Source organism: Jaculus jaculus, chromosome 20 (genome assembly GCF_020740685.1).
Source record: "Jaculus jaculus isolate mJacJac1 chromosome 20, mJacJac1.mat.Y.cur, whole genome shotgun sequence".
NCBI lineage: Eukaryota > Metazoa > Chordata > Mammalia > Rodentia > Dipodidae > Jaculus > Jaculus jaculus.
The window spans coordinates 22,494,866-22,521,094 of NC_059121.1; the positions used below are offsets into that span (position 1 = coordinate 22,494,866).

At 45.2% G+C, this 26,229-nt stretch overlaps 2 protein-coding genes and 1 pseudogene across 3 annotated transcripts in view; 2 read left to right on the plus strand and 1 right to left on the minus strand.

The window, feature by feature from the left end:
* Mtrex (Mtr4 exosome RNA helicase) overlaps positions 1-3,621 on the minus strand; it is a 65,250-nt gene extending 61,629 nt beyond the window's left edge. Inside the window, exons 1-2 of the mRNA XM_045138932.1 lie at positions 3,255-3,621; positions 634-768 (exon numbers count right to left, since the gene is read on the minus strand). Coding sequence (XP_044994867.1) covers positions 634-768; positions 3,255-3,373 — 254 coding nt within the window. The 5' untranslated portion in view covers positions 3,374-3,621. The remainder of the gene's footprint in view (positions 1-633; positions 769-3,254) is intronic.
* A 127-nt stretch (positions 3,622-3,748) lies between these two features.
* Positions 3,749-26,229, plus strand: part of Dhx29 (DExH-box helicase 29) — a 48,397-nt gene continuing 25,916 nt past the window's right edge. The window contains exons 1-12 of one of the 2 annotated variants that reach the window (XM_045138931.1): positions 3,749-4,233; positions 8,726-8,799; positions 10,096-10,209; positions 12,297-12,426; positions 15,350-15,495; positions 17,386-17,520; positions 19,352-19,478; positions 20,992-21,150; positions 22,944-23,109; positions 23,737-23,860; positions 24,176-24,781; positions 25,791-25,934. In XM_045138931.1, the coding sequence (XP_044994866.1) occupies positions 4,050-4,233; positions 8,726-8,799; positions 10,096-10,209; positions 12,297-12,426; positions 15,350-15,495; positions 17,386-17,520; positions 19,352-19,478; positions 20,992-21,150; positions 22,944-23,109; positions 23,737-23,860; positions 24,176-24,781; positions 25,791-25,934 (2,109 nt within the window). In that variant the 5' untranslated portion in view covers positions 3,749-4,049. The remainder of the gene's footprint in view (positions 4,234-8,725; positions 8,800-10,095; positions 10,210-12,296; positions 12,427-15,349; positions 15,496-17,385; positions 17,521-19,351; positions 19,479-20,991; positions 21,151-22,943; positions 23,110-23,736; positions 23,861-24,175; positions 24,782-25,790; positions 25,935-26,229) is intronic. The other variant, XM_004664939.2, reaches the window with a different exon arrangement.
* Positions 13,923-15,043, plus strand: LOC105944526 (annotated as a pseudogene).

A 26,229-nucleotide genomic window follows, 5' to 3' on the forward strand; every position in this document is an offset into this window, starting at 1 on the left:
AAGTTACTGAACTATAGCAGAGATGGAGGGGTGAAGGGAGGAGGAAGTCAGGCTGACAGCACTGTAGAGATCACCACCACAATAGCAAACAGGTCAAATAAAATACTACAGCAACTGCGTAACGTTCCAGCTTTCAAAATTCAAGAAACAAAATACCAGAACACTCAGCCACACATACCCATGAACCTCCCTCATGAAGAGTTCTGTTTTTTCCTAGTGTTCTTTCCTACTTATTCCTTTCACTGAGTCAGTTTTATTCTCTTCCTTTAATATTCTACCAGTTATCATGACACATTTACAATGAAGGAAATATGTATTTTCTCCCTCAAAAAAGGATTAAGTTGTGTAAAATAAATTTTTTTCTATGCTACATGATGATTTTAAAAAAAGAAATCAACTTCCAAGAACCTCAAAGCTGGATTCCAAAGCATATCAAATGTGAGTTGTTTCTATTGCATATTCTAATTCTCCAGATTTGGACAAATATTCTATATTTACATGCTTGTACAACTATAGAAAGACTTAATATTACAAAATAACATACAAGCAACTTAAGAGTTTATATACACCAACCAAATTCAGAGTTAACTGGAGACCCCACCTGAAACCTAACCAAGTCACCACCTGGGCTACCTTAACTCTTCAGCGACGGAGTCTTCTATCTTGAGCTTCTTGCCGAAAAGGGGCTCATCTGTGCCTTCGAAGTCTGCATCTCTCTTTTTTCCACTGCTGGCAGACTCAGACTGTAATTTGGCATCAAAATGTTTCCTGAAAAGTAAATGGCAGTAACAGCACAAACTATTATGTCACATATTACGTATACCATTTAGTAGAACACTCGGGAGGCAGAGGTCGAAGGATCGCTGTGAAGTGGAGGCCACCCTGAGACGACTACATATTGAACTCGAGGTCAGCTGGGTCTGGGGAGATGGCTCGGTGGACAAAGCTTGCTCTGCATGCTTGAGTGTGAGCTGGGCCCCCAAGCACTCAAGTAAAGCTGGATGCTGTCACTGTCTGCTGTGATCCTAGCGTGCCAGTGGAGGCAGAGGCAGGAACATCTGCAAGAGGCTGAAGTGGGGACAACTAGCCTGACAAGGAGAGCAGTGAACAACGAGAGACCTCGCCTCAAATGACATGGAAAATGAGGACTGGCACCCAACCTCCACACACACAAAAAGACAGCATTAGGGCCCGAGAGAGAACTGAGCGATTAAGGCATATGCCTGCAAAGCCAAAGGACCCAGGTTCAATTCCCCAGGACCCAGCCAGGTAAGCCAGATGCACAAGGGGCACATGCATCTGGAGTTAGTTTGCAGTGGCTACAGGCCTTGGTGCACCCATTCTCTCTCTGTCTCTCTTCTCTATCTCTACTTGCAAATAAATAAAAATTTTTAAAAAAGTGACAGCATTAGCGCTGTGTGTGCTGGCACACGCCTTCAATCCCAACATTCTAGAGAGGTAGAAGGATCACTGGGAGTTCAAGGCCAACCTGAGATTACACAGTGAACTCCACATCAGCCTGGGATACAGCGATACCCTACCCTGAAAAAACAAAAAAGAAACACGGCAAAAAAAGAGAAAGCAAACAGGCAGGTGTGGGTGCTCATGTCTGTAACCCCAACATTGAAGAGGTGGAAGGAGCAGCAGGGCCTCAAGGCCAGCATCAGCTACAGGACATGACAGGCTGGAGGGATGGCTTAGCTGTTGAGGCATTTGCCTGCAGAGCCAAAGGACCAGGTTAGGCTCCCCAGGGCCCATGTAATCCAGATGCACAAGGTGGCACATGGACTGGAGTTCGTTTGCGGCAGCTAAAGGCTGTGGTGCACCTAATCTCTCTCCCAAATAAGTAAATAGAAATTGAAAACTAAAAATAAAAGAGCAGAACCACTTTTAATTTTCTCTTTTTCCAGTGTAAACAGTTCTGTCTATTTGGTAGTTGAATGCACACACGTTTTCTGAATAAACTCACCCAGAGCTTGCATTTGCTTGACTTTATTATATGTTAAAGCTGTAGACATTTAACACAGGTTATCTCATTAACCTTCATAACAATCATCATGGGAATCACTAGTAAATCTCCACATTATGGGCAAGATAACTACAGTTTGGTTGAGTGCCCTGGCACACTCCTGTAATCCCAGTACTGGGAAAATTGTGGCAAAGGGATAGCGACTTTTGAGGCCAGTCTGGGTAAATATCAAAACCCTGTACTTGCCTGTGTGGTGGCCCACGCCTTTAATCCCAGCACTGGGGAGGCAGAAGTAGGAGGACCACCAAGAGTTCAAGTCTAGCCTGAGAATATATAGTGAATTCCAGGTCAGCGTGGGCTAGAGCAAAACCCCACCTCGAAGAGAGAGGAAAAAAACTGTACTTAAAAAACAAACAAAAGAAGCCCACAGCTTTAAGGTTAAATATCTCCCTCCGGTTTCTACTTGCTCTTTGCATGCCAAATTTTGTTTGTTTTGTTTTTGAGGTAGGGTCTTGCTCTAGTCCAGACTGACCTGGAATTCACTCTGCATTCTCAGGGGGGCCTTGAACTTATCGCAACCCTCCTACCTCTACCTCCCGAGCGCCGGGATTAAAGGCGTGTACCACCACGACCGGCTCTGCATACCAAATATACATATATGCATATACATACATGTATATGCACATACATATACATACACATGTATGTATATTGAAGTTTTACTTACTTGCACAGGTGGGGAAAAGGGGGTGCAGTAGGATATCATGCCGCTCAAAAAAAAAAAAAAAAGAAAAAAAGAAAAAAGGAAGAAAAAGCCGCTAGATGCATGCACCACTTATTGCATCTGGTTTTAAGTGAGTCCTGGGGAATCGAACCCGGACGTCCAGCGTTGCAAGCCAGTGCCTCTGACTGCTGAGCCGTCTGCCAGCCCTCAAGCGTCTCCGGCGCAGCTCGGGGTTCCCCTTCAACTTGCTCAAGAGCACGTGCCAGGGGTGTAAGGTGGCCGATACCGGCGAACCTCAGACTCGAACCCGTGGAGGCCCTGCCGATCTGGATGTGCGAGGCAGGCCCGAGCTCGGACTCGGGGGGGGGACGCCAAGCCCCGAATTTCCACGCCCCAAATCAACATCTTTTTCTCCCTCTGCCAACAGTTGCCAAACCTTTTCACTTCCCCTCTCCACTCAAACCACACACGAGACCCGCGTTTCCTCCCTCGGCGTCAAGTAGGAAGAAAGACAGTAATAAGCCAAAGAAAAAAAAAAAAAACCTCGGAAATATTCCTTACCCAGCCTTGTCAGCCGACCCTGGCGCTCCCTTCCATTTGCCCTTCTCTTTGTCTTTCTTGGGTCCCGCTGAGTCGTCCTCGAACACGCTGAAGAGATCATCCCCGAAGGCGTCCGCCATCTTCCGCAGCGGTGAGAACGAGTCTCGCTCCTACCCACGATGCACCGCGACGCGCACAGACTGGCACGCAAGTCAGAGGCGCCACGGTGGCCCGCACGAGACAAAAGTAATCAAATCCTAAAGCCGGAGGAAAAGCCCTGTTTGTTTACTTTTTTTTTTTTAACACAATCATTACTCGTCCGGCAGGTCAATGGCTAAAGACAGAACGTGTCACCAGGTCTCAGACACTCGCGAACATCTCTACCGCAGCTGTAGGAACGAATCTCCCTCCTACCCACGATGCACCGCGACGCTGTCAAGTGACGCATCGCATAGGTTCAATGGTGGCCCGCAGGAGACAAAAGTAACCAAATCCTAAAGCCCCCCCCCCCCCCGTTTGTTTGCTTTAATTTTGTTTGTTTGTTTGCATCCACTACTCAGCCGACAGGTCAATGGCTAAAGACAGAACGCATCACCAGGTCCCAGAACACTCGGCGATGCCAGACCCGCTGCTGGTTCCCGGGGCGAAGACCTAATAGGCGGAGCCTAGGTGAATTGGACCAACGGAGCCATCGCTACGGGTCGCGAGAAGGCCCAGGCCGGGGACGCCAAGTGAGCAGCGCGGGAGCCGGGTAACGTGCAGGAGACCTGGCTGCTGGGGGCTGGAGGACGAGGAACCCGGGCCTGGGGCTGCACCATGGGTGGCAAGAACAAGAAACACAAGGCTCCGGGAGCTGCGGCGGTGCGGGCCGCGGTGTCAGCTTCTAGGGCCAAATCTGCTGAGGCCGTGGGCGCGCCGACGGAAGCGCAAAGCAAGAAGCCCGTGGCCAGGCCGGTTACCGCCGCCCCTGCCGGCGCCCGCGACCCCCGACTCAAGCAAGGTACGACCTCGGCCCGGAGTCTGCCCATCCGCCCCGACCCATCTTGCTCCTTGTCCCAATGAAGTGTCACCCATGCTGAGCTCTGCTAGCTCCCCTAGGATCCGCTTGCCTTCACTGAGATCAGTCTGAGGCCTTGGAACCTTCAGAGTTCTTCCAGCCTGGAACTCCTCCTCCCTTTCCCCGCCCCCTGTTTTAATTTATTTGTTTGCAAGCAGAAAGAGAAAGAGAGAGAATGGGCACTCCAGATGGTTACGCCCATTTGTGCATCTGCCTTTACGTGGGTACTGGGGAATCGAACCTTTGCAGGAAAGTGCCTTAAACGCTGAGTCATCTCTCCAGAAACCCCGCCCCCTCCTCAATCCTTTCTAACTCAGACGTTTTCTATTAAGAAGAAAGCTGTTCAGTTGTTTCAGCAGCGAAATTACCCCCTCGGCTCCTTAGCTAACGCAGACACAGTAGGATTCAAGATCTAAGCTCCTGATGCCTCTTCCCCAATTCACACCAGCTGGGTCCATGTCATGTCCCCAGAGGTTCTTGGTGGGGGGGTGGGGAGGAACCGATATTTAGTAAGAATTGCAGCACTTGACACATGGACATTGGTGTAAATTATTGTAAAATTACCTGGCCTCCCCCGCCAACCCCCCCCCAATTTGGCTTACTTTGCATGTTGATCGCATTGTGTAGAGATGAACAATTCCTGCTTCAAATCAGCCGGCCACTGTTCTAGCTCTTTCCAAAACATGAGAATTATATGGTGTTGTGCTTGTTTTGTTTGCTTTTAGCTCTTATTGCAATGTTCCTGCAACAAATGCTTACCAAACGTGTCTGACTTGGTGGCAGTCAGATGAACAAAACAGAAACATCACACAGACAGACATACCGCCTTCCAGTTAGGTGCCACAAAAAAGAAAAAGGCTGGCACGAGAGATTAACAGGGCAGCCTTAATTTTTTGCTGAGGAGGAACAGTAATGATAATGATCTTGGGAAACGTGACAGTTTTTAAGCTGAGACTGGAGGCCGAGTTAACTGTAAAGCCTGGTAGAAATAACATTCCGATTAAGGGTGCTTGCTTGCAAAGCCTGATGGCCTGTGTTCAGTTCTCCTGTACCCATTCAAATCCATATGAGCAAAAGGATGCATGCATCTGGAGTTTATTTACTCTCTCTCACTCCTTCCAAATAAACAATTAAAAAAATTTTAAATAAATAATGTCCTCCTCACCACCCCCCAAAAAAGAAATAGCATTCCAAAGATCTTGAGTCAATATAGAATTTGGCTTTCTGAACAGCTCATTTCTGATGTCTCTTTCCTCCGTTGTTCTGAAGTTACAGTTATTCACATAGATTCTCTCCGCCTACAAAGTCTGGGTGCTGGGAGAGGGAGTGTGAGCAGGCGTCTGCCCCTCCCTGTCCCCATGATGCAAGGAAGTAACAGGAGGACCCCAAATACCTTATGAATAGGAATAGAGATGTCCTTTGCTGTGTGCTCTATCCATGATACCACACAGCTTTTCCAGATAGTTGACATTTCTAATGTAAAACAGGGCTAGAAAGAATAGAAGTAAAATGATGGAGGGCAAGGGAAAAAATGTGAAGCTCTTGAGACATTTATACAACGTAGGCATTTCCAAAAGTGGGAAAGGGAATCTGGAGCAGGCTCCACACTTACCCTAGAAAGTAGATGTAGCAGTCAGGTTCGCATTGCTGGCCGAAAATACCTGACCAAGAGCAGCTTGGGGGGTGGGGGCGGGAGAAATGTTTCTTTTGGCTTACAGGCTCGAGGGGGAAGACTCCATGATGGCAGGGCAAATGATGGCATGAGCAGAGGATCGACATCACCTCCCAGCCAACATCAGATGGACAACAGCAACAGGAGAGTGCCAAACACTAGCAAGAGGAACCTGACTTTAACACCCATCAGCCCACCCCCAACAATACACTGCCTCCAGGAGGTGTTCATTCCCAAATCTCCATCAGCTGGGAACCTAGCATTTCTAAGTTTATGGGGGACACCTGAATCAAACCACCACAGTAGATAATCGTTTTTTTTTGTTGTTGTTGTTTTTTGTTTTGTTTTGTTTTGGCCTGCAATTTGTTACATTATCTACAAAATTAATATGCTTGCAAGTTCAGATCATGGAATTTCTCTTTGACTGTTCTGTGGCAGTTTTCCTCTATGGATCACGGTATCTTTTCTACTTTTATAATTTGCTGGCATTTCTCTGAATTCTTTGGTGTTCCTGATTGTCACATGTTATACTCTTTCTTTCTTTTCCTTCGAATGTTCCTCTTTCTGAGAGCGTCTGTCCTTGACAGTGTGTTGTAGCCTCCTTGCAGAGTTCACTAGTTGCTGTTTACTTCGGCCTTCGTCTTTGAAGATGACTTGTCAGCCAGCATTTTCATACAGGGCTTGTGTCCAAGCTCAAGCCAGCCATTTCATCACTCCCTTAGACCACATTTTCCTTTCCTTTGAATTACTTTTTTTTGGCAAGCTTGTCAAATCCAACCTGATTAATACCACCAAACTGCTTTTCTCACCAAACTAACCTTTCCCCCACTTCTTCATTTTTATTTTAACTTTTATTAAATTTATTTTATTTGAGACAAAGAAAAAATGAGTGCACCCGGGCCTCTAGCCACTGCATATGAACTCCAGATGCATACACCACCTTGTGCATCTGGCTGACTTGGGTTGTGGAAACATGAACCTGGGTCGTCGGGCTTCACAGGCAAGCGCCTTAACTGCTAAGCCATCTCTCCAGCCCAGTATTTTTATTTCTTATTTGCAAGGAGAGAGAAAAAGAGAAAGAGAATGATTACAATAAGGCCTCCAAACCACTGCAAATGAACTCCAGATACATGTGCCACTCTGTACCTGGCTTTGTGTGGGTACCTGGGATTGAACCAGGGTCATTTGGCTTTATAGGCAAACACCTTAACTGCTGAGCCATCTCTCCAGTCCAACTGGCTTTTTCGTTTTGAGATATGGTCTTCCTCTAGCCCAGGCTGACCTGGAATTCACTATGTAGTCTCAGGCTGGCCACAAATTCACAGCAATCCTCCTACTTCTGCCTCCTAAATGCAGGGATCAAAGGCATGTGCCCCCACACCCAGCTTTTTTTTTTTTTTTTTTACTGTTTATCCAGCACCAAATGTTAGTTTTGATTTTTCTCACTTTAAAAAAAAGATTTTTTTTTAAATTACCTTACAAAGTAACAATTTTCTTCCTCTAGTTGTTGACTAAAACTGACTTGATAACTGTAGTGGGTTATTCCTCCAAATTCCTATTCCTCCAAATGTTCATGGCCATGTAAAACCTTGAGTTTGATTCATTTGGAAATAGCCTTTGCAGATATAATTGGTTAAAGCTGTGGAGATAAAACTGTCCTAAATTTAGGATGAATACTAAATCCGACAACTAGTATTAAAGATTTTGACAGAGAGGGGGGAGAAAGTCATGCAGAGGACAGGGGGGCGTTGGGGAGAGGGTTCCATGAGCCAAGCAGCATTGGGGTTGTCAGAAGCCAGAATAAGCAAGAAAGAAATCTTGCCTCGATCCTTCAGTGCCCTGGCCAGTGGGGAGTTGAACAAGGACTCGGGGAGAAGCTAACCTGAATGGGGGAGGCAAACAGACACAAGAAGGAGACCAAGCTAGGTATTTGTCAAGGTCTTGAAGTTTATTTTTTACACACAGGTTTTTATAGGGTTGTAGGGGGAAGGAGTCATAATCAGGCCGGAGATCACAGGGTTACTGGCTAAATGCAATTTCTTTGTTTCTTCATCAATTACCGGCAGCACCAGGAGAGGCCATCACCCAGGTGTAACGGCTCCTTCGTTTCTGGTAATAGATCATTAGATGAGGAAATAGAAACTTAACTTGCTATATGGTGGTTTCTGTCAACATGGCCGAGGTTTGGTTCATAGCTCCCAACACTTCAGAGAGAGCTCACGCCTTGATTTTGGACTTGTGGCCTTTGGCATTGTGAAATCACAAGTTTCTGTTGCATGCAGCCTTCAAGTGTGTGACCATCTATTATTGCACTCTAAAAAACTAATAAAGCACCCTGGACTTGAGACCAAGGAGGAGAGATGATAGAAATGTTCACTTCCCTTCCCACTTTGCATTCCAGCTGGGAGGAGGGGCGCTTTCTCATCAAAATTGCCCAACAGTCCAAAGTCCCCAAGAAGTCTTCCCTTAGCTAAGTGTCAGGAATAAAGATCTGTCAGGAAATGTGAAAGTAGAGATAAATTGAACGTAAATGATATCTAGACGTTTGCATTAAGGAGAAACTGGTTGAACTAGATGAGTACTCGTGGGTAATATGGCTTGGGAAAGGCAGAGGTAATTGCTGACTATTGCCTTCTTTGGTGAGGTTGGACAAAAAGAGCTGTAATCAGGTACTTAATATTGAGCAATCTTTGGAGGAAAAAAATAGCATAATGAATATTGATCATTAAGTTGTTTTCAGTATTTGTTGTCTGTTATATACAGGTCCAAAAATTTATAGTTTCAACTCTGCAAATGATTCTGGTGGTCCTGCAAGTCTGGATAAATCTGTTTTGAAAGTGAGTAACCAAGGTTTTGAGTTGCTTTAGGAAATGTTCCCTCTGAAAAAGAAAACTTAAAATGCCCAAATAGTAAGGAAATGATGAGATGTTTCACATTTTTTATAGCTAGTTCCTAAGAGCTCATCTCTGCCAAATGGCAATAAATCCGACACATTGAGAGGCTGTAAGAAACTAAGGAAGGAATGGATGAGACCCTCTCTGACCTCATGGTGTTCTTCCTAACTCAGAACAGCACTTTTCTTGGTGATGTTGTTAGCATTTAGCCTTGCTTGTAAAGCATTTCCATGCTGGGTGGCCATGTGTTTCTTTGTATGTGTTTCCCAACTCGACTGAATTGCTGGTTTTTTGTTTTTTTGTTTTTTTTTTCTTGAGAGACAGAGAGCAGGCCAGGGCCTCAGCCACTTCAATTGAACTCCAGACAATTCCGCCACCTAATGGGCTTGTGCGACCTGTGCTTGCCTCAGGTCTGGCTTACTTGGGACCTGGAGAGTCGAACATAGGTCCTTAGGCTTGGCAGGCAAGCGCCTTAACCACTAAGCCATCTCTCCAGCCCTGGAGTGTATTTTTATGCTTAGTTCACAGTAAGCATTCAGCATAGAAGTGATAGGTTGCTGGTTGTATATTAGATTGAAAATATCCAGAGATACCCTAAATGGCTAATAGGGAAAAACAGAAAACAAAGCCAAAATAATATATAACCTGTTATTATATGTGTACTTGTACTTTTATTTAATATGCCATTTGTGGGCTTCCCCCCCGCCCCTTGACATTAGGTCTCATTTTAGCCCAGGCTGACCTGGAATTCACTATGTAGTCTCAGGCTGGCCTTGAACTCACAGCAGTCCTCCTACCTCTGTCTCTCAGGTGCTGGGATGAAAAGTGTGTGCCACCACGCCTGGCTTGATACGCCCTTGTGGCTGTAGCGTTTGGTCAGTGTGGCCATGTGGGGGCTGGCTTACGGGGGAGGCCCGTTTCTAGGGTCTGGTCCCAGGAATTCGGCTTCGGTAGGGTAGGCCTTAGTGAGCTTTGTGGGCCAAGGACATCTCCAGATCCTGGCCTTGGGAGGCTTTTAGACGAGGATTTCGTGTCTTACCAAACGTGATCGTGCCCCTTTCTTCGTGTCCCATTTTCCCCTTAAGCATGTGGGAGGAGTGCGGCCCAGTGAGTGGTCATTGGCGCAGCCGCGCTTCATGAGAACCCCGGGGTTGGCTGGAAGGAATACAGAAGTGTATAGTTAGCTGGTGATTTTTTGATGATTTACTTTCTGATGATGTAACATTTTGGCCTCAACAGGTGGTAATTAATAACAAACTAGAGCAGAGAATTATTGGCGTGATCAATGAGCATAAAAAGCAAAATAATGACAAAGGAGTGATTTCTGGAAGACTTACTGCCAAAAAATTACAGGTATTTGGAAAGCTCCCCACCCCCAGAGCTAGTGATTGAACTCAGGACATTATGTATTTATCCAGACCGTTTTCTTTTCTTTTTCAAGTTTTTCAAGGTAGGGTCTCACTCTAGCTCAGGGTAGCCTCGAACTCACGGCGATCCTCCTACTTCTCTGCCTTGTGAGTGTTGGGATTAAAGGCGTGCACCACCACGCCCGGCTCTTATCCAGACCATGTTTAAAGACAGCTATACATGAAGCTAAAGATGGCTTTTTTAACTTTCACTGGCCTCTCATGGAGTTGCCTTCCATCTGCAAGAACAGAGAGGTCGTCTTTGCTACAAATGTGCACGTGACATGGTGAACTTACTATGAGAAGTAAGTTACCTTCTGAAAACTGTTGTTGAACATCTGTGTCTTAGATTCTGGGGTCTGTATTGTGCACACATTCTCAGGCACGGTACCTCACAAGCTAGGCAAATAATTTGACCCCCATTTTTCAGATGAAAGAATGAAGGCTTGGGAAAGCCTTGGGAAAGATGGCAGGGTATAGCCTAAGGTAATTCGTTAGTAAGTAGACCAATCTGATTTTTCACTTTATTTTTATTCTTTTTTTTTTTTTTTTTGGTTTTTCAAGGTAGGGTCTTACTCTGGCCCAGGCTGATCTGGAATTCACTGTGTAGTCTCAGGGTGGCTTTTTTTGTTGTTGTTGTTCATTTTTTATTTATTTATTTGAGAGCGACAGACACAGAGAGAAAGACAGATAGAGGGAGAGAGAGAGAATGGGTGCGCCAGGGCTTCCAGCCTCTGCCAACGAACTCCAGACATGTGCTCCTCCTTGTGCATCTGGCTAACGTGGGACCTGGGGAACTGAGCCTCGAACCGGGGTCCTTAGGTATCACAGGCAAGCGCTTAACCGCTAAGCCATCTCTCCAGCCCTCAGGGTGGCTTTTAACTCACGGGTATCCTCCTACTTCTGCCTCCCAAGTGCTGGGATTAAAGCTAGGCACTGCCACACCCGGCTGACCAATCTGTTTCTAATCCAGTTTTGCCTAACTCTGTAACACACAGGAGGTATATTTAAATGCTTATCTCTCCATATAAAAATATTCACTTAAATATTTAATAACAAAGAACCCTAAGTATTCACACATAAGAAAATGTGTGCTTAAATAATGATGTGCCTTACCCAATGGGACATAATTACCAAAAGCACTAAAGAGGGCTGGGGAGATGGTTCAGGGGTTAAAGGCCCTTGCTTGCAAAGAGGGCTGGGGAGACGGTTCAGGGGATAAAGGCCCTTGCTTGCAAAGCCTACCTGCCAAGGTCCAACTTTACAGTACTCACGAAAAGCCAGAGGCACAAAGTGATGCATACATCTGGAGTTTGTTTGCAGCACCAAGAGACCCTGGTAGTACCCATTCTTTCTGTGTCTCTTCTTAAAAAATTTTCTTTACTGCTATGGAAAAATTTCTAATAATTTTGGAAAATACATTAAACCATTACATGAAGTCTGCTTTACAAGACTACAGGAGAGAAAACATTAGACTATAAACATTATCTTTGGATAGGGAGAAAATGAGTGCCTGTTTCTAAATTCTTGTTTTTGTTATCATTGTTTGTTTGTTTTTTGGTTTTGTTAGTTATTTTTATTAATTTATTTGAGAGAGGCAGAGAGAGAGATTGGGTATGCCAGGGCCCCCAGACACTACAGATGAACTCCATTGTTCATCTTGTACTTCTGGCTTACATGGGTCCTGGGGAATCAAACCTGGGTCGTTTGGCTTTGCAGGCAAGTGCCTTAACCACGAAGCCATCTCTCCAGCCCCTGTAAATTCTCATTTTTTTTTTAAGGTTTTCAATTTTATTCTCCTGGTGCACAACCACGTGGCAGCTAGTGTGCATGGTCTCTCAGCATGCACACAACGAGCTCGTAGGTGGATGGCACAGTAAATTTTCATTTTAAAACATAAGTCCTTAGCTCCAAGATGCTCGCTCAGGCTTTTGAAATTATAATTTTTGGTCAGGATGTCTGCTTTAAAATTAAGGAGAAAATAAAACTAGGATTAGAAAATTGATGGGTGTGACTTGTATTTCTTTTTCATAGGATTTATACATGGCTTTACAAGCATTTTCATTTAAGACGAAGGACATTGAAGATGCCATGACCAACACACTCTTACATGGAGGTGACCTGCATTCAGCCTTGGACTGGCTCTGTCTAAACCTTCCCGATGGTAAACAGCACTGTCGTTGAGTTCTTCAACCTTTTGACTTGTATTTAAATTTTTTTCCCATTATACTTACTTACTTTTTTTTTTTTTTGGTTTTTCGAGGTAGGGTCTCACTCTGGTCCAGGCTGACCCGGAATTAACTCTGTCATCTCAGGGTGGCCTTGAACTCATGGCAATCCTCCTACCTCTGCCTCCCGAGTGCTGGGATTAAAGGCGTGCACCGCCACACCCAGCTCTTACTTACTTTTAAAATATTCTTACTAAGCCAAGTGTGGTAGCTCATGCCTGTAATCCCAACACTTGGGAAGCTGAGGTAGGAGGATTTTCATGAGTCTGAGGCCAGCCTAGCTTACAAAGTGAGTTCTAAATCAGCCTGGGCCTGCCTCAGAATATACTTGTGTGTGTGTGTAAAGGAGTCCTGTTGCTCAATCATCCTGCAGGTGTGTGTAGAGTGTGTGTGTGATGTGTTGTACGTGCACATGTCCCTGCCACATGCGTACAGGGGCCAGAGAAAACATCCGCTGTCTTCTGTTACTGCTTACCCATGCATTTCTGTCCTTGAGGTGGAGTCTTCTCTTTAACCTGTGTCACATGGTACATCTGTCTTTACATTGGTAGTGGGGGATTGAAACCAGACTGTCAGGCTTTGCAAACAAATGCCTTTAACCACTGAGCCATCTCCCCAATCCTAACATAATTTCCACCCACTCACCCCCCCCTTGGTGTTTTCAGGGTAAGGTCTCATTTCAGCCTAGGCTGCCCTCGAGCCACCCAGCAGAACTCTATTACCAATCCTGTTGTCTCTGAATATTTTACAGGTCCTGTAAGAAAAAGTTATATTTTGTGTGTTGTTTACTATCCTCCTTTTTTTTTTTTTTTTTGTTGGTTCACTCTAGCCCAGGCTGGCCTGGAATTCACTTATGCAGTCTCAGGGTGGCCTCGAACTCCCGGTGATCCTCCTACCTCTGCCTCCCAAGTGCTGGGATTAAAGGCGTGCGCCACCATGCCTGGCTTACCATCCTTTTTATAATACACTGTACAACAGATTCAGAGACTGGGGAGATGTCTCAGTGGTTAAAGGTGCCTGTGTGCAAACCTTGACAGCCAGGGATCAATTCCACAGTACCCACGTAAACCAGATGCACAAAGTGGCACACACATCTGGAGTCCCTTTGCCAGTGGGAGGGGGTCCTAGTATTACTCTACACCCCTCCGCTTGAAAGTAAATACATTTTTATATATTAAAAAAAAAAAGGACTGTCCTGGGATAAGTAATCTTGAATTAATTACTGGGTCGTGGTTGTAACCTGTGACAAGGAACTGAAGTGCAAATGACTTTTGTGACTGATAAAGAATCCTGCCACGGCAGCGGGGCAGGACGGACAGACTTCCCGGAAGGAAGTGCCATGGAACTGGGCGGTGGTGGGCGCGGAGGTGGCGGCGCTCCACGCGGGGCGCGGGGTTGCTCGGTGCCAACCCCGCCCCAGAGCCCGGTGACCATGCTGTCCCGGAAGAAAACCAAGAAGGGAGTGTCCAAGGCGGCCGAGGTGCGGGGCGAGTACGGGAAAAGGAGACGTAGCCCTGCTGCGCAAGCTCATGCCTGCATGCCTTCGGCACGGTCCAGCAATTCCAAGACGGACTGCTGTCTGTCTTCCAGAGTCAAGCTCTAGTGTCTTTTCAGCTTCTGGAGATGGAGTTGTGTCAAGAAACCAGAGTTTATCCTAAGAACTCCAACTCAGAGAACACCTCATGAAGTAACCAGAAGAGAAAGCCACCGACTGACTATCTGCACCTTCTTGCCTGGCCAGGAGTCTAGCTGATGTCCCTCGGGAGTATGGCTCTTCACAGCCATTTTTAACAAGTCAGTTTTGCTGTTGAAAATGGAGACTCTGGTTCCCGATACTTTTACTCAGATAGCTTTTTGGATGGACAGAGAAGGCAGCCACTTGGAGATCGTGCACATGAAGATTACAGATATTATGAATACAACCATGATCTCTTCCAAAGAATGCCACAGAGTCAGGGGAGGCATGCTCCAGGTATCGGGAGAGTTGCTGCTACATCTTTAGGAAATTTAACTAATCATGGGTCTGAAGATTTACCCCTTCCCCCTGGCTGGTCTGTGGACTGGACTATGACAGGGAGAAAATACTACATAGACCATAACACAAACACAACTCATTGGAGCCATCCTCTTGAACGAGAAGGACTTCCTCCTGGATGGGAACGAGTAGAGTCATCAGAATTTGGAACCTGTTACGTAGATCACACAAATAAAAAGGCTCAGTGCGGGCGTCCCTGTGCTCCTAGTGTACCTCAGTATGATCCACCGCCTCCGTCACATGCCAGCCTCAGCACACTGAAAGAAACCAGTCCCTTCTGGTCCCTGCAAATCCTTACCATGCAGCAGAAATTCCTGACTGGCCTCAGGTTTATGCCCAAGCCCCTGTGAAGTATGACCACATTCTGAAATGGGAACTCTTCCAACTGGCTGACCTAGACACATACCAGGGGGATGCTGAAGTTGCTCTTCACAAAAGAATTGGAACAGATTGTTAAAATGTATGAGGCCTATAGACAGGCACCAAGTGAGGGTGAACGAGACAGAGAAATGGCCTAGTCAGCTGGGCGTGGCGGCCCACGCCTTCAATCCCAGCACTTGGGAGGCAGAGGTAGGAGGATCACTATGAGTTTGAGGCCACCCAGAGACCCTACCTCAAAAACCAAAAAAAAAAAAAAAAAAAAAAAGGCCTAGTTTGGTATGTTAAGCCAAGTTCATCATAGAATTTCTGTTCTCAGGAGATGAGAGGTAGATGACATTAGATGCTAGTCTTGGAAGGGCTTATGTGTAAGCTTGATAAATATGTGTGTGTGTTTGGCATATCATATATGTGTTTATTTTCATCACAGTTTCTTTTGTCTTAAGATGCACTTCCTGAAGGATTCAGTCAGGAATTTGAAGACCAACAACCTAAAAGTAGGCCAAAATTCCAGTCTCTTCAAATACAAGCCGCCATCTCACCTCCATTGCAAACTAGAACAAAAAAACAGGAGGAAGACCTTAATATTAAGGTAATTTTAGCAATTAGACCTAGAGGGGTAGGACACACCTGTAATCCCGGCATTCAGAAGGCAGAGGCAGGAGGACCACGAAGGTGAGGTTGAAGCTTGCCTGTGCTACCCCCAAATAAAAAGGGGGAGCTGTCATTTAAATTCAGAATTTAAAGTTGTGTTCAATCAGAATGAAGTAGATGTAGTTCATGAGAGTGTAATTAGCAGGCTTCCTTGACATTCTTCCTTGTTAAAATAAACAGGGCTGGGATGTAGCTCAGTGCTTGTCTAGCATGCACAAAACCTTGGGTTTCGTCCCCAGCATCCTGGAAAGCAGGCATGGTGGTGCGTGCATGTGTGTACTGATCTTAGTCCCCAGGAGGGGGAGGCTGGAGGATCAACAATTCAAGGTCTTCCCCTGCAGAGTGAGTTTGGAATGGCCTGGGACACAGGAGACTTTGTCTCCAACACAAAAGTTTTGCCGGGCTATTCTGTCTCCTGTTGTGGCATGAGGAACCACCCCCAAACAGTGGCTTCAGTCAGGTTTGTAGTTTTCATGATTCTGCAGTCTGCACCAGGCTCACCTGGGCAGTTCTAGAAAATGCCTGTGAGGTTGGGAGCATCCAGAACACTCCTTCACTCACGTGACTGATTCCTCCTACTGTAGACCAGCGGGCAGGCAACCCTTCCTCCACCTGGTCTCTCCACGTGAGTTTCTTGGGTGTCCTCACATATAGATGAGCCTGGTGCCTGCCTTCTAAGAGCAGGTGCATGTGCCCTTGCTATTCTAGGACCCCAGGGATACCAGAAGTCTGCAGGGACTATGTTAGGGACTCAGGTTCCTAATAAAGGGTCATGGTGGCACATGCCTTTAATCCCAGCACTCAAGAGGCAGAGGTAGAAGGATTGCCATGAGTTCAAGGCCACCCTGAGTGAATTCCAGGACAGCCTGGGCTAGAGCAAGGCCCTACCTTGGGGGGAAAAAAAAGGTTTGTTTTAGGTTCCTAATGTAAAATGACATGGTATGTGCATATCACCTGTGCACATCTGCTCTGAGCCTTTCCTAGACTTCTGACCTCGGGTGTAATGTGAATGCTATGTATGTAGCTGCTCTCCTATATTGTTGGGAAATACTGGCCAAAAATAAAATGGCTTCCATGTTTAGTCCAAAGAGTACAGATTCACTTTTTTCCTAAGAACATGAATATTGGGACACTGGGAAGTGTAGTTCCTTTGTTACTGTACACCTATAAAAGCATTGTCCTAGTAGAAACACTTCTTTGAAAACATATTTTATTGCACTGGAGAGATGGCTTAGCAGTTAAGCGCTTGCCTGTGAAGCCTAAGGACCCCGGTTCAAGGCTCAATTCCCCAGGATCCACAGAAAGCCAGATGCACAAGGTGGCACACGCGTCTCGAGTTTGTTTGCAGTGGCTGGAGGCCCTGGCACACCCATTCTCTCCCTCTCTCTCTCTGCCTGTCACTCTCAAATAAATAAAATAAAAATAAACAAAAAATTAAAAATATATACTTATTTATTTGACAGAGAGGCAGAGTCTTTCATTCTTTATTGCTCCATAGAGGAGTAAACATAAAGTAATCATTTTCATTTTGTATTTTATATCTTCATTCTGGGGGTGAGTCTCAACTGTGTATCCCAAGCTACCCTCAAACTGACAATCCTCCCGCCTCAGCCTCCAAGATAATGGAATTACTGGTGTGCGAACAACATATGTAATTTGGTGTATGTAAGTGTAAATGTCTTATAGTCATGTTTAGTTTATTTGCCCTTTGCTAACTGATGTGATTTGTGATAATTTATATACTTGCTGTATTATAAAAGCAGACCTTTGATAGTTTTGACATTTCTTTCTGTCTTCAATTTTTCAGATATTTCTTTTCTCTCTTTAGCCAAAAAAGGAAGAAAAAAGTGTGGATCTAAATATGAAAGAGTGGATTTTGAGATATGCTGAACAACAAGATGAAGAGGAAACGAGTGAGACCTCCAAGAACCAAGAAGTAGAGGAAGAAGAAAAATTTGACCCTGTGAGTAAGAATTTGTGCTGGGCTTCTAGCTGGATGTTACCAGTCAAATATTTCTAACCCTTACTTTTATCATTTGTGAATTGAAGAAATAACACTCGAGAGTAATACAAATATCAAACAAAGTAACATTAGGAAACTTGGCACAGGTTAATGATCAGTAGCTGTTAATTACATTCCCTATCATTAAGTTCTTTGAGGAATAAAAAAATGGTAAGACACATTCCCTTACAGAGGAAGCTCATCATCTCGAGGGAAAAATTTCCCTTACAAAGGAAACACATACATTTTTTAAATTTTATTTATCTGAGAGAGAGAGAGAGAGAGAGAAGGGGTGCACCAGGGCCTCCAGACATGCACCACTTTGTGCTATAGCTTATGTGGGTCCTGCGTCCTTAGTTTGCAGGCAAGCGCCTTAACCACTAAGCCATCTCTCCAGCCCTACACAAGTGTCTATACTTCCTCCTGGGTGTGAGATACCCTTCTGATCACTTTGGAGACGTGAGCCCAGTACCATTCAGTCATCCTATGGGATGCCGCTACCAGTGCACTTCTCACATAAAGAAGTCGAAGCCCAGTGAGGCTAAGTGACGGACTCAGAGCTCTGCGGTCAGTGGCACCGTTGGGATTTGAGCAAAGACGGGTGAGTCCTGCAGTTCATGTTGCCACTCACTATCCTGTGTGAACCGCCTATTGGTTTATTGCACATATACTGTGAGCTTACTTGGACAGGTGTAACATTCAGAGATCAATTAGTTTATAAATAGTATTTTTAGCAACAGATACACACTGAGTCACTAAGCATATAAAAGCTTGCGAAAAAATTATTTAGGAATATTAGTCTTCATGATGCTGAAAAAGTTAAATATATTTTTAAAAATATTTAAATACTCTGCAAATGTTTTATATAAAGGAATTTAGTCTGCTAAATTTATGAGTTAATATAAATAACAAATAGGTGGTTGCTTCCTAGATTTATAAAGTTAAATTTATTGTATTTAGGAGAAATAGGGTTCAGATTTATACTTCCAATAATTGATTACTTCCTGAATAAGCAAGACTCAATAGAAATTGGTGACTTCCTGAATGTAATGGCTAAGGAACAGTTCCCCTAAGACATATACTAATGGCCACTAAGTATATGAAGAGATTTTCCACATTATTACTGGGGAAAGGCAAACCAAACCACAGCAAGATACCGTCTTGTCCATTAGAATCATAACTTCTAACCAAAAGAAGAAAACGTAGGTAGATGTGGTAAGAATGTAAAATTATGCAGCTACTGTGAAAACTAGTTTGGTGGTTCCTCAAAATTTTTAAAGTAGAATTATATAACTCACCAATTTCACACCTGGTTGTGTACTTGAAGACTTGAAGTAAAAGTCCTGGAGGAGAGTGATGGACACTGTGCACCACCAATTTCACATCTGGATGTGTACTTGAAGACTTGAAGTAAAAGTCCTGGAGGAAACTGTTGGACACTGTGTCCATAGCAACCTCAAAAGTGTAGAAACGCCCTAAAGGGTAAACTGAAGGTCATGGACTCAAGGGATGGCTCAGTGGTTAAGGCACTTGCCTGTAAAGCCTGATGACCTAGGTTCGATTCCCCAATACCCATGTAGAGCCAAATGCACAAAGTGGCACTTGTGTCTAGACTTCATTCGCATTGGCAAGAGGCCCGGGTGCACCTATTCCTGCATTCTCTCTCTACTTGCAAATAAGTAAGTTTTTAATCTCAAGGTAGATTTCCTGAATCAAAAGGTAAAGTCAAGAGATTTTGGTGCAATGTAAAACTTCTTACACTTTTTATTTTTCCTCCTATTCTTTGGTGCAGAATGAAAGGTACTTGCAACTTGCAGCCAAATTTCTCAACGCAAAGGAGCAAGCAGCTGCTTTTAAACTAGAGAAAAACAAACAAGGCCAAAAAGAGGCCCAAGAGAAAATTAGAAAATGTCAACGAGGTAAGTACTTTAAAATTCCTGCATGTAGAAATGTAAATGGTCTTTGTAAAATGTCTGCTCTTTCCTATCAGTTGATATACGGTCTGTAACAAGCCCAGTATTAAATATTGTAGACTTTGTAGACTTACCAGTCTGTCATCTGAGTCACAGCTTTTCTGTTAGAACAGAAAATCAGCCATGCACAGTGTAAAAGTGAGTATGTTGTAATCCCATTTTAACACCGAGCTGCACACTTTCTGTAATTGCATCAGTATTCTTCTGTTTTGTCAGCCATCATAAACTGTTAACAGTAACAAGAACCCTAGCTCACAGGCCATATAGAAAGGCTTATTTATTTATTTATTCATTCATTCATTCATTTATTTGCAAGCAGAGAGAGAGAAAATGGGCATGCCAAGGCCCCTAGCCCCTGCAGATGCCTGTGCCGCTTTGTGCATCCAGCTTTACTTAGGTACTGGTGAAGCGAACCCAGGTCGGTTAAGCTTTGTAGGCAAGCGCCTTAACAGCTGAGCCATCTCTCCAGCCCTGTTCTTTCTTCTTTCTTTCTTTTCTTTCTTTTGAGGTAGGATCTTGCTCTAGCCCAGACTGACCTGGAAATCATTATGTAGTCTCAGGGTGGCCTCAAACTCATGGCAATTCTTCTTCCTCTGCCTCCCAAATGCTAGGATTAAAGACGTGTCCCACCACACTCTTATTTCTAATGACAGATTTTTGTCGTCATCATTTTATCCTACCACATCTATGGAACAGTTCCTTCTTAGTATATGTCATGAAAATTAAGAAATTGCCTCTGTTTTCTACCATATATTCCTAGAAGGAATTAAGTACTTGGCTGCAAGGAAAAAGAAGAAAGGCCGGAGAGATGGCTTAGCAATTACAGTGCTTCCTTGGGAGACCTAAGGAAGCAGGTGTTCCCTGAACCTGCGTAAACCAGATGCACGTGGTGGGGCATGCATCCTGAGTTCGTTTGCAGTGGCTGGAGACACTGGCATGCCCGTTCTGTCTCCTCTTTCTCTCTCTGTCATAAGTAAATAAAATTATAAGCCCTATTTGCGCAGCACAAGGCATGAGTGCTGGGGAGGTGTTTCCGGTGGGGTGAAGTGCTGCTTGTGCAAGCTTGACGACTTGAAGTCAGCTCCGCAGCCCCCCACGTGCGAGCTGGGCTCAGCGTGTTCCTGTGGTGCTGAAGCTTGGGGGGGGGGTGTGCAGGAGGAGCCCTGGGCTTTGCTAGCTAGCTGTCTAGCAGCACCGGCGAATTCCGGGCTCAGTGAGAGACCTCGTCTCAGAAAACTAAGGCACTAAGGCGGAGAGCAATTGACGACCCCATCTGGCCTGCCCGGCCCCCCCGTGTGTGTGTGTGTGTGTGTGCGCGCGTGTGTGTGTCCCGTGTGTGTGTGTGCGTGTGTGTGCGTGCGTGTGTGTGTGTGCGCGCGTGTGCAGGCGCGGGCGGGGGCTCAGAATGTACAAGGCTGAAAACAAAATGGCTGACAGTGCGCATCCTTTCTTTTGGTAGAAATGGAAACTTTGGAAGACCATCCAGTATTCAATCCAGCCATAAAAATTTCAGATCCGCAAAATGAAAGGAAAAGGTCTCCCACAGCCACAGAAGGGGAAGGTGCTCTGAACCTTAATTTATTCGAGAAACCTGCAGCTGCTTCTAAAGAAGACAAAGGTGAAGAGAAGAGAGGGAGGGAGGGCACGCAGGGTGGAGTCGCAAACTCCTGGCTGCATGATGGGGACGCTCATTGCTTTGCATCTGGACACCTGCTAAAGGTGGCAGCGAAATTTCACTTTCCCAAATTTTTTCTTTATTTATTTTATGTATTTATTTTTGGTTTTTTAAGGTAGGGTTTCACTCTAGTCCAGGCTGACCAGGAATTCACTATGTAGTCTCAGGGTGACCTCAAACTCACGGTGATCCTCCTGCCTGTTCCTCCCGAGTGCTGGGGTCAAAGGTGTGCGCCGCCATGCCCGGCTCTATTTTACTTTTTCCGAGAGACATGAAGTGGCCGGGAATGGGCGTGCCAGGGCTTTTCAGCCGCTGTGACTGGACTCCAGATGTGTGCGCCCCCTTGTGGCGCATTGCAACACTGCACGCTTGCATCACTGCATCTGGCCACAGGGGACCTGGAGATTTCTTTCTTTCTTTCTTTTTTTTTTTTTTTTTGAGGTAGGGTCTCACTGTGTTCCAGGCTGACATGGAATTAACTAGGTAGTCTCAGGGGGCCCTTGAACTCATGGCAGTCTTCCTACCTCTGCCTCCCCAGGTGTTGGGATTAAAGGTGTGCACCACCATGCCCAGCAGGACCTGGAGATGTGAACTTGCATTCTTAGGCTTTGCAGGCAAGTGCCTTAACTGCTAAGCCATATCTCCAGCCCTTAAGTTTTGTGTTTTTTTTTTAAGTAATACCAGTTAATGATAATTATTTTGTAATTGCAAGTACTTTGCCTAAGTCCTAGCTGTGTTCAGTGCGTTCTCCAAACTCACGTTCTGTAAAGATGTAAATGTGAGTTTATGTAAATGAGAGCTTGTTATGTGAGCTTTTTACTTAACTGTTTTTGTTTGTCCTTGTTTTTTTGTATGCCAGGGGAAAAACCTGGTGCCTTGCACATGCCAGGCAAGTGGCCTACAAAGAGCTACATCCCCAGGTCTTCCAGTTAGAAACCTCTCCTAAGCCGGGTGGGGTGGCACACGCCTTTAATCCCAGCACTCGGGAGGCAGAGGTAGGAGGATCACTGTGAGTTCGAGGCCACCCTGAGACTGCATAGAGAATTCCAGGTCAGCCAGGTCAGCTAAAGTGAGACCCTACCTCATAAAACAAACAAAAAAAAAAAAAAATAGAAACCTCTTCTAGCTTCTCTCCTCAGTAACCAGTCATACTCTTTAGTGGGACAATCGTTTAGAAACATCTCATGTTTACTATTTACATAGGTAAATATAAAATATGTATGTTCTTCAAGATCCACTCAGTGTGATGGCACACACCTATAATGTCAGCACTCAGGAAGTAGATACAAGAGGAACAGGACTTGAAGGTCCCATCCTTGGCTACCTAACAGGTTCAAGACTAGCCTGTGGCCATGTCTCAAAGAATACACACATGGAGCCGGGCGTGATGGCGCACTCCTTTAATCCCAGCACTAGGGAGGCAGAGGTAGGAGGATTGCCGTGAGTTTGAGGCCATGCTGAGACTACAGTAGTGAATTCCAGGTCAGCCTGGACTAGAGTGAGACCAAACCTTGAAAAACCACAAAAAAACAAACAAACAAAAAAACACGCACACACACATGTATGTTTCTTTGGGTCAGTTTATTAAAGAGACTGACATCACTAGGAGAAAAGCAAATTTTTATGTCTGCCTTTTTCACCTATTCTCTTCCAAAAGTGAGACAGTTTTGATGGCTCAGAAGAGAATTTGTATCGCTGTGTGACCAGTTTTAAAGAACAGGTCTTTGTTATTTTAGGTAAAAAGAAGGAGCCTCACGATGTAAGGAACTTCGACTACACTGCTCGAAGCTGGACTGGAAAATCTCCCAAGCAGTTTCTTATCGACTGGGTCAGGAAGAATCTGCCCAAGAGTCCGAACCCTTCCTTTGAAAAAGTTCCAGTAGGCAGATACTGGAAATGTAGGTATGTGTTTCTGGTTAACAGAATGATCTTCTAGAAAATGTTAAATGAAAGTCTTTCTTGTTTGCTGTAAACTAGGCAGACAGTTAGAAAAGTGCTTCATGCTTGCAATCCCCACAATCGGGAGGCTGAGGTTGGAGTTCCAGGACAGGCGGGTGATGGCAAATTCTAGGCCAGCCTGGGCTACAGAGTACAGCCCTGTCCCAGACACAAAACAAAACAAGAAACAAAGTAGACATTTAGGAAAATCTAGGACTGGAGAGATGGTTTAGTGGTTAAGACGTTTGCCACCAAAACCAAAGGACCACGGTACAGTTCCCAGTCCCCATGTGAAGCCAGATGCACAAGGTGGTGCGTATGTCTGCAGTTTGTTTGCAGTGGCTGAAGGCCCTGGCATGCTTGCTCTCTATCTCTATCTGCCTTTCTCTCCCAAGTAGATAAATAAATAATAAGGAATACAAGGAAACTCTTAATTTCACATCTCATGTTCAGTGTGCTTACAGATTGTTACCTGCTGCAGTACCTTCCATGGCAACATTTAAAGTAACCGATGCAAGCTTATGTTATTTTTATTTTAATCTGACCTTACCAATTTTTTAAAAAACTTTTTTTTTTCTTATTTCTTCTTAGGGTAAGGGTAGTCAAGTCTGAAGACGACGTCCTGGTTGTCTGTCCCACAATCTTAACGGAGGACGGCATGCAAGCCCAGCACCTGGGGGCCACTCTAGCCCTGTACCGCTTAGTCAAAGGGCAGGTGAGACATGGGAGGCTTCAGAGGTCACTGGAATGATGGCTTCACCTTAACTGCTAAGCCGTCTCTCCAGCCCCTATTAGCCATTCCAAATGCAGAAACTGAAGTCACACAGCGAGTAAATCAAGAAGCCTGAATATGATGTGTCAGTTATGAATTACATATATCGTTATCTTGTATTAACAACTTCTAAGTTTAAGGGTAAACTTACATTTTAAAAACGAATATAACTATCTAAGTATTGTGTTGAGTTTTGTTGTCCAATAGTGAAAGTAAAACATTGCTGTTTCTTTGTTTTGTTTTGTTTTTCCTTTATAGTCTGTTCATCAGTTACTCCCTCCCACTTACAGAGATGTTTGGCTGGAGTGGAGTGATGAAGAAAAGAAAAGGGAAGAGTTAAATAAAATGGAAACCAATAAGCCACGTGACCTTTTTATCGCCAAGCTGCTGAATAAGTTGAAGCAGCAGCAGCAGCAGCAGCAACATTCTGAATGTAAAAAGGCGAGTTCTGAGGACCCCGAGGACTCTTGGGAGAACTTGGTTTCTGATGAGGATCTCGGTGCACTGTCCTTGGAGTCCACCAGGGCCGAAGACTTGGAGCCTGTTCGGACCCTCTTTAGGAAGCTGCAGAGCACACCTAAGTACCTGAGACTCCTGAAGGAAAGACAGCAGCTGCCTGTGTTCAAGCACCGGGAGTCAATCGTGGAAACGCTGAAACGGCACCGCGTTGTGGTCGTGGCGGGGGAAACGGGGAGCGGCAAGAGCACGCAGGTGCCACATTTTCTGCTGGAAGATCTGCTGCTCAGTGAGCGCGGAGCGAGCAAATGTAACATCGTGTGCACCCAGCCCCGAAGGATCTCAGCCGTGAGCTTGGCCACCCGGGTGTGCGAAGAGCTGGGCTGCGAAGGCGGACCCGGAGGAAGGGTGAGGCCCCGCCCCCAACCGCGCGCCCCCGCCCCTGGGAGCCAAGGTAAAGCCGTGCAGTGCCCGACGTCTGGCCACCACTGGTTGCCCGCGTCGTCATTGTCAGACAGCATGGTCTACACATGAACAAGCTCACTTGTAATTCTGTCCTAAGATACAAAAGAAAAGTACATGATAATTGAATGTTCTAATATGGCACATACCTAACGCTCAAAGAACATGGATGGACAAAATCAAATTTGACCTTACTATCACATTAAGTCTTTTGTAAGTTTTCTGTGGAATGTATAAAGTGAAAATATTTAGGTTATCTTAAAATCCTGCATTCAGAAAAATAGGACCTGTGACCCAGGCCTGTAACCGCAGCACCAGGAGGAGGATGAGCTGGGGTAGCCTGGTTAGCGTGGGGGCCTGCAGTCAGTTCCTATCAGCACAAAAAGGTGTGGGCACTTAAGTATTTGTCGTGTGTGGTTGCTCACAGAGCTGGCTGACCCTTCACTAGAGTGACTGCAGAGCATAGGGATTGGTAAAACCACCCCAATGTACTAGAAGCAAATAGGATAGATTACAGGTCATATATACATATATATATATATATATATATATATATAATATTGTCATTTTTTTAAGGTAGGGTCTCACTCTAGCCCAGGCTGACCTGCAGTTCACTATGTAGTGTCAGGCTGGCCTCGAACTCACAGCGATCCTCCTCCCTCTGCCTCCCGAGTGTTGGGATTAAAGTGATGTGCCACCACGCCTGGCCACTTTTTGGCTTTTTAAAACAGGGTCTCACAGTCTGGTCCACTGTGGTTTGGAACTCACTCTGTAGCCCAGGTTGGCCTCGTCCTCACAACATTGCTGCCTTGACCTCCCGAGGCCGAGGGTTGCAGGCCCACATCGCCATTGGTGGTGATGAGCAGCACTGAGTAGATGTGCCGCCTGGGCCTCTCTTGACGGCTTGTTTCCCGGGTTTCCTGTGAGTCTGATGGTGACTGTGTGCTCCCCGCAGAACTCTTTGTGTGGATACCAGATCCGGATGGAATCTCGCGCTAGTGAGTCGACCAGGTTGCTCTATTGCACAACAGGAGTTCTGCTCAGGAAACTTCAGGAAGATGGGCTTCTGACTAATGTGTCTCATGTTATTGTAGATGAGGTGAGTACATTGTATAACTGTACAATTTGTAACATTTTTGCGTTAAAAAGATGTTGCTTGTTAACATTAGCTAGCATTTTCTTTGTGCCTACTATATACCAGAGATTTTATATATGATAATTCCTTAATTTCCTCTAACAAATGTGTTGATTTTCTTAATAAGTGCCCTATAACATCCTCTCACTCCCTCTCCCTTTTTCCAACTCCTTCTTCTCTCTCTTGCCCTTGAGTTAGTTTTTAGGGTCAGTGACAGTTTCTCTTAATCTTGACCAACTGGATAAGCTACTGGTTAAAT